We start from the raw sequence: 15,757 nt of genomic DNA, 5'->3' as shown, positions 1-15,757 counted from the left end.
ACTAGGCCTGGAGGTTTAGTAATTTTTCTACTACTGTACCAGTGTATTTTAGATTTAGCTGCAGTAGAAAATAATGAAATTAAACAATGGCAAAGTACCTTTCTTTTCAATTTTAATTCCTTTTCCTCCACATTTTCTTTAATTTTTGGCACCTGTTTTTCCCTTGTGTATCTAGAATCCTGCATAAGGATAAATTTGTTATGCACTTTCTATGAGCCAGACATTATGGCAACTCCTTTCTAAGAGTTATCTTTAATTCTTACAGCAGTCCTATTTTAGGATAATTGCTCTTATAATTTCTATTTTGTAGTTGAGGAAATGAAGGCAAAAAAGATTTATGTGACTTTCATGAGATCTCATAGTTTGTAAATGGTCAAGTTGTGTTCAAACCCAGGCAGTGAAATTGCAGAGCCCAAGCTTTTAGCCACTGTGTTTTACTGCCTCCTTGGGGAATGGGCACAGAATTATGTGTTTAGTTACTTTAAGATAATATCTTAGTGTCATATGAGATATAACATGTAACTTAGCAGCCTCAAAATGATTTAATATACACATAACATTAAAAACTTTGATTCTTTAGCATAAGTGCTGGAGTGCTTTGACTTAGAATTTTAGAGCTCAGAATTTTAGAGAGACCATCAAGTTCAATTTCTTCACTATATGGATGAGAGAATTAGTTCTAGAGAGTCTGGTGACTTCTCCAAGTCATGTAGGTATCTTGTTTTCTAGTGTTCTTTTCACATTTTTTGCTGCCTTTTTTTTTTTTTTAATTAATTAATTAATTTGATTGACCCGGCTCCTTAGTTGCAACATGCATGTGGGATCTAGCTCCCTGACCAGGGATCGAACCGGGGCCACCCCCTGCACTGGGAGCGTGGAGTCCCAACCACTGTGCCACCAGGGAAGTCCCTGTGTTGCCTTTTCTTATTCACTTAAAGCATAAGTCCCAAATCTAATTTTATTCTTAACTCTGGCTTGTTCAAATCCACTTTTTCTGATAGTGGGACTTTTTCATAATTTGCCTGGAAATTGGGGATGCTGCTACAGCTCTTCTACCTCTCACCTGCCTGCTGCTGCTATACTACCTTTCACCTTATTTTCCCCACTTGAATGATTCAACTCTTGTCTTCTGCTTTAATCTCAAACTAACTTTTATCATGAAGAATACCACCTTGATTGCATTTACTAAATCTAAGAGAAAATACTCTTAGAAATGGGGTACTTTATCTGTTAGACCTTTCTTCTTTTCTTTTCTTTCCTTTTTTAAATTTTTTTTTTATTTTTTATTTATTTATTTTTGGCTGCGTTGGGTCTCCGCTGCTGTGCACAGGCTTTCTCCAGCTGCGGCGAGCGGGGGCACCCCCCACCGCAATGTGCAGGCCTCACTGCAGTAGCCTCTCCCGTCGTGGAGCACAGGCTCCGGGCGCGTGGGCCTCAGTAGCCGTGGCACACCTCAGTAGCAGTTGTGGCGCACAGGCTCAGTAGTTGTGGCGCATGGGCTTAGTTGCTCCGCGGCATGTGGGATCCTCCTGGACCAGGGCTCGAACCCATGTCCCCTGCATCAGCAGGCGGACTCCCAACCACTGTGCCACCAGGGAAGTCCTTCTTTTCTTTTCTCTTTTTTTTTTTTCTTTTGTTTTCTTTTCTCCCCTTCCCTTCTCTCCCCTCTTCTCCTCTCCCATCAGTTTTTTTATCTGGCCATCAGGTGCACAGAACTGATGTTGTCAACATTATTATCTTATTCCCTATTTCACTGGAAAAACTTTTAATATGTCATCTTTAAAATAATATTTCCTGTAGGTCTTTGGTAGATATCTGTTTTCAAGCTAAGGAAGTTCTTTTCTGGTCTTGGTTTGAGGTTTTGTTTGTTGTTGTGTTTTATTTTTTGAAAGTCATGAATGAACTATATTCATACCAGTGAAGATCAATTTAACTTTAGAAAATCAGTAATGATCACTTCACATAAATGATATAAACACAACATAGGTATAGAGTATTCTTTTTATGTTCCATTGCATTTGGTTTACTAAAATTTCATTAAGGATATTTGTTTTAAGTGTTAAGGAGTTTTTTTTTTTTTTTATCATCAGTGAGATTGGCCTGTGATTTTCCTTTTCTTCCACTGTAATTATCCAGATTGAAAAAAATATAAAAGTCTGATAGTCCCAAGATTTAGTGGGATAAGTTTGTTTCTACTTCATTACTTTCTGTCCTGACAAATCAGTGTTTTCTTCATTCTGCTTTCTTTGGGTTTATTTTGTTATTTTTCTTACTTTTTGAAATGAATGCATAGCTGTTTTCAAAAGCCCTTTCTCTTTTCTAATGTGTTTAAAGCTATACATTTTCCTCTAAGCACTGGTATAGCTGTGCTTATCTCACAAATTTTTGGTAAGTAGTACTTCTTATTCAGTTCAAAATATTTTCTAATTTCTGTTATGATTTCTTCTTTTATCTGTGGGTTATTTAGAACTTAATTTTTAAACATATAGGGGTTTTTTGTTTCCTTTTTGTTATTGATTTTTAACATGATTTCTTTGTGTTCCAGGATGATGCATTGTATTGTTTCATGTCTTTAAAAAATGTGTTGAGATTAACTGTGTGGTCCAGTAGTTTTTAATAAATATTCCTTTGATGCTTGAAAAAATATTCTAAATGGTTTTTTTTGGCCGGTTGTGTGAATCCATATATATTCATACTAATTTTTTTGGTCTCTTAATTACTGAGAGGCATATGTTAAAATCCCCTATTATAGTTTTGGACTTGTCTGTTTTTCCTTAGATTTCTGTTCAGTTTTTACTTTATATATTTTGGGACTTAGGTTAATTAACAGTACCCTATATCTACACACATGCCCTCTTGCCGCTCTCCAAATATACAAAAAAGCAAGTTATCAATTTAAAACAATTTAGTGTCCTGTTTCCCTTGCTTTTTGTTGGTGTGATGGTGATGATTTCTTGGATTCCATGTTTTCCTCGTCTGAGTTTTCCAGGTTGGTTTTGGGGAAGGAGTAGCAGTGCTAATTCACCATGTAGGCAGGAGAATCATTGTTGCTCTGAGGTTAAAGTAAATGTTGAAATGTTTAAAAAAATAATTATTTTTTAATATCTTAAGCAGTATTCCAGGAAAGTTTTTAATTTGGCATGTACATCATTCCAGTCTAATTGTTGACATGTAAAAACCTGAGAATATCAGGTCAGTTCTTTGAATAATTTATACTATCACCCTATCACTTAAAAGGATCACTTTTATGTTCCACATTGCATTAGGCAATGTACCAATTAAAGAAGAAGTTGAAATGTGTACTCTCTGTACCTCAGGAACTTACAAGTTGGGACAAGAGGCTAAGATTTGTGAAATAATTAGAAAGTAATAACATCAGGAGTATTCTTAGGAACTATATGTTGCAGTACAGAATGTGCCATCAGACTTCAAAAGAAAGACCTCATTGGGAGTAAAAGCCCTCAGAGATGGCCTCGTTTAAGAGGTAGGGGGTGAGCTGGCCTGAAACTCTAGATAAGATTTTGATGGCCTGAAAGCAGGAGGAGGAACATTAAAGTATTTCCCCAGAGAGGACCTACAAACAGCCAGAAAACAATTAGCAAGATGGCAATAAGTACATACATATCAATAATTACTTTAAAGGTAAATGGACCAAATTCTCCAATCAAAAGACGTAGAATGGCTGAATGGGTAAAAAAACAAGACTCATCTATATACTGTATACAAGAGACTTACCTCAGATGTAGGGACACACACAGACTGAAAGTGAAGGGATGGAAAAAGATATTTCATGCAAATGGAAACTAAAAGAAAGGTGGGGATAGTAATATCAGACAAAATATACTTTAAAACAGAGACTTTAATAAAAGACAAAGATGGGCATTACATAATGATATAGGGATCAGTCCAACAAAAGATATAACACTTGTAACTTTTTGTGCACCCAACATAGGAGCACCTAAATATATAAAGCAAACATTAACAGACCTAAAGGGAGAAATTGACAGCAATACAATAATAGCAGGGGACTTTAGTACCCCACTTATATCAATGGGTAGATCATCCAGACAGAAAATCAATAAGGAAACATTGGCCTTAAATGACACATTAGACTGGATGGACTTAATAGGTATAGAATATTCCATCCAAAAGCAACAGAATACACATTCTTCCCAAGTGCTCATGGACCATTCTCTAGGATAGAACATATGCTAGGCCACAACACAAGTCTTAATCAATTTAAAAAGATTGAAATCATATCAAGCATCATTCCAACCACAGTGGTATGAAACTAGAAATTACAAGGAGAAAACTGGAAAAAAATCACAAATATGTGGAGATTAAACAACATGCTACTGAGCAACCAATAGGGCAATGAAGATACAAAGGAGAAATAAAAAATACCTTGAGACAAAAGACAGTGGAAATACAGCATACCAAAATCTGTGGGATACAGCAAAAACAGTTCTAAGACGGGTGTTTAAAGCAATACAGGCCTGCCTCAAGAAACAAAAATCTGAAATCTAAAAGAACTAGAAAAGAACAAATGAAGCCCAAAGTTAGCGGAAGGAAGGCAATAGTAAAAATTAGAGCAGAAATAGGCACTAAGGGACTTTCCTGGTGGTGCAGTGGTTAAGGATCCACCTACCAATGCAGGGGACACGGGTTCAAGCCCTGGTCCAGGAAGATCCCACATGCTGCGGAGCAGCTGAGCCCGTGCGCCACTACTACTGACCCTGCGCTCTAGAGCCCGTGAGCCACAACTACTGAAGCCCGCGTGCCTAGAGCCCATGCTCCGCAACAAGAGAAGCCACCGCAATGGGAAGCCCACGCACCGCAACGAAGAGTAGCCCCCGCTCACCGCAAGTAGAGAAAGCCTGCGTGCAGCAATGAAGACCCAACACAGCCAAAAATAAATAAATAAATAAATAATAAAAATTTATTAAAAAAAAAAAGAAGTAGGCACTAAAAAGACAATAGAAAAGATCAGTGAACTGAAGAGCTGGTTCTTTGAAGAGATAAAATTGACAGACCTTTAGTTAGGCTCACTAAGAAAAAGGGCTCAAATAAATAAAATCAGAAATGAAAGAGGAGAAATTAAAACTGATACCAAAGAAATACAGAGGATCGTAAGAGAAAATGAATAATTACATGCCAACAAATTGGACAACCTAGAAGAAATGGATAAATTCCTAGAAACATACAATCTTCCAAGACTGAATCAGGAGAAAATAGAAAATCTGAATAGACTGATTACTAGTAAGGAGTTCAATCAGTAATCAACTCCCAACAAACAAAAGTCCAGGACCAGGCTTCACTGGTGAATTCTACCAAATATTTAAAGAAGATTTAATACCAATCCTTCTCAAACTCTTTTAGAAAACAGAAGAGGGGGGCCTTGTACAGTGGCAGTATCATAGCCAATGAGGTTTATCCGAGGTGTGATTATTGCTAATTGAAAACTTTTCCCCATACCTTTCCATGACGACTTGAAATATAGTCGGCACTGGCAATTTTTGACAGTCTCTGCAGAGACTGCATAATAAAATTTTAAAAAAAAGAAAGAGGAGGGAACTCTTCCAAACTTATTTTATGGAGCAGCATTATTCTGATACCAAAACCAGTCAAGGACCCCACAAGAGAAGAAAATTATGGACCAATATCCCTGATAAACATAGATGCAAAAATCCTCAACAGAATATTAGCAAACCAAATTCAATAATACATTAAAAGGAGCATATGTCATAATCAAGTGGGATTTATTCCAAGGATATCAGGATAGTTTAACACCCACAAATCAATCAATGTAATACACCACATTAATAAAATGAAGGACAGAAGTCAATGATTATCTCAGTAGATGCAGAAAAAGCATTTGTTGAAATGCAACATTACATTTATGATGAAAACTCTCAACAAAGTGGATATGCATGGAGCATACCTCAACATAGTAAAGTCCATATATGACAAGCCAACCACTAGCATCATACTTAATGGTGAAAAGCTGAAACCTTTTCCCTTAAAATCAGGAAGAAGACAAGGATGCCCACTCTTGCCACTTCTATTCAACATAGTATTGGAAGTCCTAGCCACAGCAGTTAGGCAAGAAAAAGAAATAAAATCATCCAAATTGGAAAGGAAGAAGTAAAACTATTAATATTTGCAAACGACATGATTTTATATATGGAAAACTATAAAGACTCTGCCAAAAAAAACTGTTAGAATTAATAAATGAGTTCAGTAAAGTTGCAGGATACAAAATTAATATACAGAAATCTGTTGTTTTTATATACTATCAATGAACTATCAAAAATAAAAATTATGAAAACAATCTCATTTACAGTTGCATCAAAGAGAATAAAATTCTAGGAATAAATTTAGCCAAGGAGGTGAAAGACCTGTACATGGCAAACCATAAAACATTGATGAAAGAAATTGAAGAAGACAAAAATAAATGGAAAGATTCCATGCTCATGAATTGGAAGACTTAATTTTGATTAAATGTTCATATTACCCAAAGCAGTGTACAGATTTAGTGCATTCCCTTTCAAAATTCCAAGGGCATTTTTCATAGAAATTGAACAATCCATCCTAAAATTCGTGTGGAACCATGAAGATTTCGACTAGCCAAAGCAATCTGGAGAAAGAACAACAAAACAAGAGGTGTCACACTCCCTGATTTCAAACTATATTGCAAAGCTATAGTAATCAAAACAATATGGTATTGGCATAAAAACAGACACATAGGTCATGGGACAGAATAGAGAGCCCATAAATAAACCCATGCATATATAGTCAATCAATTTATGATAAAGGAGGGAAGAATGTACAATGGGGAAAGGACAGTCTCTTCAACACATAGTATTGGGAACACTGGACAGCCACATGTGACAGAATGAAACTGGACCACTAGTGTACAGCATGCACAAAAATTAACTCAAAATGGATTAAAGACTTGAATGTAAGACCTGAAACCATAAAACTTCCAGAAGAAAACATAGGTGGTAAGTTTCTTGACATCATTCTTGGTGATATTTTTTTGATCTGACTCCAAAGGCAATGAGCACAAAAGCAAAAATAAATGGAACTACGTCAAACTAAAAAGCTCTGCACAGTGAAGGAAACCATCAACAAAATAAAAAGGCATCCTACTGAACATGAGAAGATGCTTGCAAGTCATATATCTGATAAAGGGTTGATATCCAAAATACATAAAGAACTCATACAGCTCAAAAACAAAAAACAATCCAATTAAAAATGGGCAGATACATGTATAGCTGATAAACTTTGCTGTATAGCAGAAACTAACACAACGTAAATCAACTATACTCCAATAAAGATTAATTTAAGAAAAAAAAAATGGGCAGAGGATCTAAGTAGACATTTTTCCAGAGAAGACATACAGATGGCCAACAAGCACTTGAAAAGATGTTCAACAGCACTAATCATCAGGGAAATAATAATCAAAACCACAATGAGATATCACATCACACCTGTCAGAATGACTTACCAAAAAGACAACATATAACAAGTGTTGGCAAAGATGTGGAGAAAAGGGAACCCTCATGCACTGTTGGTGGGAATGTAAATTGGTACAGCCAGTATGGAAGATGGTGTCGAGGGTCCTCAAAAATTAAAAATAGAGCTACCATATGATCCAGCAATTCCACCTCTGTGTATTTATCCAAAGAAAATGAAAATATTAATTCAAAAAGATACATGCACCCCTGTGTTCATTGCAGCATTATTTATAATGGCCAGGATATGGTAACAACCTAAGGGTCCATTGACGGGTGAATGGATAAAGTATTCCATGCCACACAAATGGAATATTACTCAGCCATAAAAAAAAAAGAAATCTTGCCATTTGCAACAACATGGATGGACCTTGAGGGTATCGTGCTAAGTGAAATAAGTCAGAGAAAGACAAATACCATATGATTTCACTTATATGTGGAATCTAAAAAACAAAATGATCAAACAAAACAAAACTCATAGAGAAAAGATTTATGGTTGCCAGAGGGCAGGGGGGTGGGGGGGTTGGTGAAATCAATGAAGGGGATCAAGAAATACAAAATTCGGGGCTTCCCTGGTGGCGCAGTGGTTGGGAGTCTGCCTGCCAATGCAGGGGACATGGGTTCGAGCCCTGGTCCAGGAAGATCTCACATGCCACAGAGCAACTAAGCCCGTGCACCACAACTACTGGGCTTGCGCTCTGGAGCCCGCGAGCCACAACTGCTGAGGCCCACGCACCTGGAGCCCGTGCTCCGCAACGGGAGAAGCCACCGCAGTGAGAAGCCTGTGCACTGCAGCGGGGAGTGGCCTCCACTCGCTGCAACTAGAGAAAGCCTGCGCAGCAACAAGGACCCAACGCAGCCAAAAATAAATAAAATAAATAAATGTATTAAAAGAGAAAAAAAATACAAAATTCAAGTTATAAAGTAAATAAGTCATGGCGATGTAATGTACAGCATGGTGACTATAGTCAGTAATATTGTATGCAAATTTGAAAATTGCTAAGGAAGTAAATCTTAGAAGTTTTTATCACGAGGGGAAAATTTTTGGTAACTTTGTATAGTGACAGATGGTAACTAGAGTTACTGTGGTGATCATTTCACAATGTATACAAATGTCAAATCATAATGTAAGTTATACTTCAATGAAAATAAATATCTCCTTATAATTATTATTATTATTATTTTTTTTTTTTTTGGCTGCGTTGGGTCTTCTTCGTTGCTGTGCACGGACTTTCTCTAGTTGCGGCAAGTGGGGGCTACTCTTCATTGCAATGCATAGGCTTCTCACTGTGGTGGCTTCTCTTGTTGCAGAGCATGGGCTCTAGGCGTGGGCTTCAGTAGTAGCAGCACGCGGGCTCCGTAGTTGTGGCACGTGAGCCCTAGAGTGTGCGGGCTTCAGTAGTTGAGGCACATGGGCTCAGTAGTTGTGGCGCGTGGGCTCTAGGGCGTGTGGACTTCAGTAGTTGTGGTGCACAGGCTCTAGAGCGCAGGCTCAGTAGTTGTGGCGCACGGGCTTAGTTGCTCCGTGGCATGTGGGATCTTCCCGGACCAGGGATTGAACCTGTGTCCCCTGCATTGGCAGGCGGATTCTTAACCACTGTGCCAGTAGGGAAGTCCCTATTAAAATATTTTTATGAAAAACATATCACAGACAAATTTTTTTTTTAACTACCTGTATTGTAATTTCTGTAGTGAATATACTGCTTATTTTAAATTCTGAAGGTGACATCTCTAAAAATAAAGTATTTTTCAATTACCAGAAAAAAAAAAGGTATTTCCTACCATTTGAAACTTGAACATTTTATTTGGTAACACAAGTAAAAATGATAGGAAAGTTTAATATGTAATATAGGCATCTGAAAATTAAGGTTAGGTGTTTCTAAGTCATACCCTGGTCCTTTTGTAGATAATTCTGTTTATGTACAAGTGAATAGATAATAATGTTTACTGAACACTTAACTCTCTGTCAGGTTCTATTCTAAGTGCTTTAAGTTTAAAATGTGATTGATACAATTTTAATGATATATTTCTGATTTATGATCCTGTCTCAAAAGAATTACTTAGACTTTTTGTAGTATCTGTTAGTTGGCTCATATTTTTGAAATGTGTTCAATGTTTTCTTTAAAGACCAAACTGGAAATCCAGAAGGCCCTTGCAGAAGATTCTACTGTATATGAATATGACAGTATTTATGATGAAATGCAGAAAAAAAAGGAAGAAAGTAATCCAAAATTGCTTTTGGGAAAAGACCGAAAGGTTTGTAGCTGAAAATACAAAGTTTCTTTGACCTTGACCTGCATTTTGTATCTTACGCTTATTTCAACATGAGAATGATCTGAGAAACAGCTTTTAGGTATTTGAAGTGTGAAGAGCCCCTAGTTCCAGATAGTATGGATTTGATTGAGAACCTAGGAAACTATATATTTAGTAGCCTAACAGGAGCAAGAGAATTATCTAACAATTTTATAAATTTTGTTTTTTTGCTTTAAAACTTTTGCAGATTATTTTTTGAAAGTTTTTCCTAAGGAAGTCTTTGTACTGCTTCTTCTCCTGTTCATGTTTGTGTCTTATAATTTTTTATTGCTTCCTAGCTGGTAACTGAATCATCTGCGTGTAACATGGTCGTATTTTTAGTTTGAAAAAACAAGTTAGGGTGTGGAGATTGAATGAAATAAGTTCAAATTTTCTATCACTCTTATTCTTTCACAAAGCACAGACTGGTATTTAAGGATCTTTATATCTTACGGTATCTACAGATAAAGTGGTGCTGTAAAATGATATTAAAGCTGCTATTTTAAATGATTGTATTTCAACTAATGTGAAAAATTAGTCAGAAGCCTTCCTATTCACGTATCTGTTGAAGAAGTAAGAAATACCATTTTGTAAAAAGGGAGAGAAAAACAGTGGGAAAATGACCTATTTAGTTTGAGATTTTTTTAAAATGCCATTTTGAATAATTTTTTGTTTTTATACTTAAATTTCTATTGAAAAGAATTTTATTATCTTGCTAGTAAATTTATATTGAATTTTGAGAAGTTGACAGTCCTGTTTATTTGGATTTCTATCTTAATGAATTTCTATAGTAATAAATTCATGATAAAAACAGAATATTAGCAGTTAATTATCTTTGACTCTTTCCTAAATAATCTTATTTTTTTCCCCCCAGCCCAAGTACATTCACAACTTACTAAAAGCAGTTGAGATTAGAAAAAAGGAACAGGAAAAAAGAATGGAAAAGAAAATACAAAGAGAACGAGAAATGGAAAAGGGAGAATTTGATGATAAAGAGGCATTTGTAACATCTGCTTATAAGAAAAAACTGCAAGAGAGAGCTGAAGAGGAAGAAAGAGAAAAGAGGGCTGCTGCCCTTGAAGGTGAAATGGAAGAGGGAGAGGAGTAGAAGGAAACAAACAGGAGAGTTCTGCCCTGTGGTTAGCCACTTGCTCGTCACTGAACTTTCAGATTATAATGTTGTCATAATTTATGTATATGAATGCAGGGTACAAGATATATGATGTTATGTATATTATAAAACAGGAGATTTTAACTAAAAACACAGTTGCACCCTTAGTAACTATTACTTCTACTGAACTTTTCAATTACATCTCACTTTGTTGCTTAAAACTATGATTATCACAAGTCATTGCCTTAGAAAATGATTTCAAATGTAAAAACATTGATTACAAGGCATGGAAAGCATGACATTTGTCAGAAGCAGTATAAACTGAGATTGAAATCCTAGTTATATTTCCTGGGATGAGAAAACTAGAGTAACATTGCCCAAGGAGCATTAACTGGGCATTTACAAAAAGAATAACATTAATTCAAGAAAGAGCAAAGATGTGCAGAGGCCAAAGAATCACCTTAGTGCTTTACTTCATTGCTTTCTACTCCTGGTCGTTTCTCAAGGTCTAAGTAAAATGTGTACTTACAAATAGCTTAATTGGCAAATGCTTGTCAACTTTAAGTGGAAGAAAACCAAATGTATAAGACTTGGTCTAAGCATGTACTATGTGTTCATCTAGAGCACCACTCAGGACCAGATAGTAAATAAACAGGGCTACATTCCAATAAAAATCTATTTACAAAAACAGGCAGCAGGCCAAATTTGGCCTGAAGGCTATATAGATCTAGAGACTAGTTCATACACTGTGTTACATACTCTATGCCTGTGAAACTGAACTGCATTTTGCCTTTTTGAATATATTATTCTCACTTTTGCTTTCATTCTCTTAGCACGTTTGGATGTAACCAAGCAGAGCGATCTCAGTGGATTTTATAGGCACCTATTAAATCAAGCAGTTGGTGAGGAGGAAGTACCTACATGCAGCTTTCGTGAAGCCAGGTGAGATGTGGCATATGGAATATGTAGAAGAAAGATACTGTTCATGATTTGTGATTGTGGGATCATTTTAACTCTCTGGAAGTAGAGGATTGCAGTATTGCATATTGTGTTGTTAGCCAAACCTGACCTAATTGAATGAATAACTAGGGATTTACAGTTATTTAATTAAAAAACTTTTAGTTCAAGTTTATTTTTATTTTATAGTAATTCTACACGCATGTTCAGATAGTATATAAAAAGAAGTGTATATATATATTTTTTAACATGTTTATTGGAGTATAATTGCTTTACAATGGTGTGTTAGTTTCTGCTTTATAACAAAGTGAATCAGCTATACATATACATATATCCCCATATCTCCTCCCAAAAAGAGAAGTATATTTTTTTCATAAATAGGACCTAGCCTCCATAAAACATAAGATTCACATAATCAGGGGCTTAGAAATGCATTATCCAATATGTAGCCACTAGTTACATGTAGCTGTTTAAATTTAAATTATATTAAATCTAAAATTTTGGTCACAACAGTCACATTTCAAGTACTCCATTGCCACGTTTGGCTAGTGGGTACTATATTGGACAGCACAGATATATGGACATTACTGTTTCTGTAGACATTTTTTTTTTCTGGCCATGCTGCATAGCCTGTGGGATCTTAGTTCCCCAACCAGGGATTGAACCTGGGCCCCGGCAGTGAAAGCGCTGAGTCCTAACCACTGGACCGTCAGGGAATTCCCCATTTCTGTAGACATTTCTATTAATACTGGTCTAGAAAGTAAGGATTGGAGGATTTTTGAATAAAATTATAGAATATTATAGGGATGGTGAAATGATTATGGTGTAAGTATAGCTGAAGGTAAAATTTGTCTTAAACTTGTATCTAAGGAAATCATTTTTTGGAATAGAAACATTCAGATAAGAGGGTCTGAGTCTTTGTTGCTAGGGAAGGAGGAGATGCAGGAGAATGGAATTAAGGATGAAGAGAAGGGATTACACCCCAACTACTAGGTTTTGATTGTAAAATTGGTGAGAATTGTGAGTCTCAGAAAGCATATTTGAAGACTGAAATTTTTGAATGAAAAATTAGAGTTTCATCTGGAATGTTGTGAGGCCAGCTGTGAAACTCCATAATGTCATATAGTAGTTGCAATTCCCAGAGTCTAATAATAGAATTCCTAACTATTAGTGAGTCCTTTAGCCAAGACACTTTCGCCAGCAATTGCTAGAGAACCATAGTTGTTGCTTTGTTTGTTTGGTGAGTAAGTGATTAGTGAGAATAAATGTGTAATGTAAATAAATTAACCATGCTTATTGGCTGGGAAAATGTAGGTGATGTAAACAGTGTTAATGTAACTGATCGTAATAGCTGGATAGATTCACATATTTCCATTTTGTTGTAAAAGATGCCAAGGGGTAGAGCAGGATGCTGGTGCCTTTTCAGTCATGAGAGGGATAATTTAGTGATATTTAGAATTAGGTTTTGTCACCATTTTGCTGTGAAAAAACTTATCTTCATCTTCTTCCAGGACTATTTTTAAATATTTTTAAAAATAAAATAAAAATCCAACAAAGCCACAACTTCAACCTCATGTTGTAAACTAGTACTTATATTCAGAATATATCTTTTCCCAATTATTCTTTGTCTGTGCTTGGCAAAAATGAAGACCTTGCACAGACCCCTGCCTGAAGGTTCTAGTGGTCCATACAGAAGGGCTGATTTTTACTTTTTCATTTCTACCAATATTGAAAATATTCGGAATGGTTAGAAAATACTAGTTTGCAGATGTTTACATGGTAAATAGACAGCAGCACCTTTTCGAATTTGGGATAATCAGAAGGTTTATATAGTGTAGGTGTATTGACTTAAGTACTGATGAACTTTATATGAACACTTCATTTATTTACTATAATTGATAATGTATCATTTTCTGTTACATTATTTTTCTTAAGGTCTGGGATAAAAGAAGAGAAATCAAAGGGATATTCTGATGAAGTAAGTTCAGAAAACAGAACACCTCATGAGAACTGCATTCGCCAAACTGTTGTGAAAGTAGAGGAAAACCCAGATGCAGACAGTGACTTTGATGCTAAGATCAGTGAGGATGATGAAATGGAAGAAGATAATAAAGTGAACTGCAGAAGGGAAAAGGGCACAGAGACCTTAAAAAATGACTCCAGGCATCACAGGAGTCATACCCACTCACGGTCATCTAGTGAAGAAAGAGAGCATGGTACCAAATACCACACAAAAAGTTCCAAGTCAAGAGGACACGAGAAAAGAGAAGAGCAGCACCAAGAGAGACAATCCAGGGAGGACAACTATTACGCTGACCGTGATTACCAAAAAGAAAAGAAGGATTCCCATAGGCACAGAGAGGCCAGTTACAGAGATTCACACTGGAAGAGGCATGAACAAGAAGACAGACTGAGGGGAAGAGACCAGAGAGAAAGAAATGATAGGGAATGGAAAAGGGAGAAAGACAGGGAGAAATACCCGTCAAGAGAACAAGAAAGAGACAGACAACGAAATGATTATGACCGACACATTGAGAAAGGAGGAGAGAAGGAAGAGAAAAGCAAAGAAAAGGAAGAGCATATGAAAGCAAGGAAAGAAAGATATGAAAACAGTGATAAATACAGAGATAGAGAAAAACGAGAAGTAAGTGTTCAGTCTTCAGAAAGAAATCAAGAAAGGGCAAAGGATAGCTTTCTTAACCAGGAAAGAGCCAATAAAATGAGAAACATGGAAAAGGACAAAGGAAGAAACCCAGAGAAACCCTCTAGTTCTGACACATCACTGGGAGCAAAACACAGAATCACAGAGGAATGCCAAGGGACTGGCAAAGAACAAGAGAGGCCACAGGAGACAGTGAACAAGTTTGCAAAGAGGAACAACGAAGAAACTGTAATGTCAGCGAGAGACAGATACTTGGCCCGGCAAATGGCACGGGTTAATGCAAAGACATATATTGAGAAAGAAGATGATTGATAACTGCCCCAATAGGAAGACCTGTGGAAGCACAGAAAATTGTAATTCCTGGAAAGTGTTGAGTGAACACATAAAGGAGTGTGTTAACAGTGGTTGGGAGGGTATTTCAAAATATATTTTCAAAATTCATTTTTGGTTTAGATTTAAGTCAGAAGTCAATCCTTTTATCTTGAATGTTTAACTAAATTAATATATAATATTCACTTATCAATACCACATTCTTGGTTGTATTCAAGCAACCTAAAGAGAGTGCTGAATCCCTGTAGGTACTTAATGAGGAAAATTGGCTCCACTACAACCATTAAAAAATAATTTAAATAACTCTTCTATGTTGCTTTTGTTGCAGGAGCTGTTTGTTTTATAAATGTCATGTTTCAGATAAAAATATGTGGATTTGAACAGAGAATATTGTTTTACTTTATGTTCTAAAATTTGTATTAAAGTGTAAAATACAGATCACACATCTTGTCTAAGCTTTTTAGCCCACACATACTCAATTAAATGAAAATAAAAATAGTGATATATTTGTATGTTTAATTGATGCTTATATTTTATTTTAAAAATAATGTCATTCATGTCATGCCATAATTTCTCTTTTTTTAATTAAAAATCACTTTAATTCTGAAACCCTAGCAAGTTAGTAAATTGGTTATGTGTATAAATCAGTTTTAGCTGAGGGTGAAAAGATGGAGATACTCAGCCTAAAGAAATTACCTAAAGATCCAGGTGGCCTATTTATGAACATGTCTTGTTTAATATACTCTAAAAAATATAGTACATCTTATTAGAGTTTCTATTTATATATCAAAATAAAACTAAAATTTCTGTATTCTTTGAAACTTAACCATTTGAAGTTATAAACTGTAAATAATTTATTCATGTGAAAAGGATGAATCATACAGAGAA

General features: G+C 35.8%; 1 protein-coding gene and 1 non-coding gene across 3 annotated transcripts in view; both read left to right on the top strand.

Annotated features, from left to right (window-relative positions):
* Positions 1 to 15,349, top strand: part of NSRP1 (nuclear speckle splicing regulatory protein 1) — a 60,932-nt gene extending 45,583 nt beyond the window's left edge. For both annotated transcript variants that reach the window (XM_061175302.1, XM_061175303.1), the window contains 4 exons: positions 9,645 to 9,773; positions 10,684 to 10,891; positions 11,754 to 11,862; positions 13,813 to 15,349. In XM_061175302.1, the coding sequence (XP_061031285.1) occupies positions 9,645 to 9,773; positions 10,684 to 10,891; positions 11,754 to 11,862; positions 13,813 to 14,851 (1,485 nt within the window). In that variant the 3' untranslated portion in view covers positions 14,852 to 15,349. The remainder of the gene's footprint in view (positions 1 to 9,644; positions 9,774 to 10,683; positions 10,892 to 11,753; positions 11,863 to 13,812) is intronic.
* On the top strand, positions 5,395 to 5,535 carry LOC133081025 (U4 spliceosomal RNA). Its single transcript, XR_009698697.1, has one exon. It is a non-coding gene; the product is annotated as a U4 spliceosomal RNA (small nuclear RNA).
* Positions 15,350 to 15,757: the final 408 nt, after the last annotated feature.

This window comes from Eubalaena glacialis, chromosome 19 (assembly GCF_028564815.1).
Source record: "Eubalaena glacialis isolate mEubGla1 chromosome 19, mEubGla1.1.hap2.+ XY, whole genome shotgun sequence".
Classification (NCBI taxonomy): Eukaryota; Metazoa; Chordata; class Mammalia; order Artiodactyla; family Balaenidae; genus Eubalaena; species Eubalaena glacialis.
Note: the sequence above shows the minus strand (reverse complement) of the source record. Positions and strands in the feature narration are given on the sequence as shown.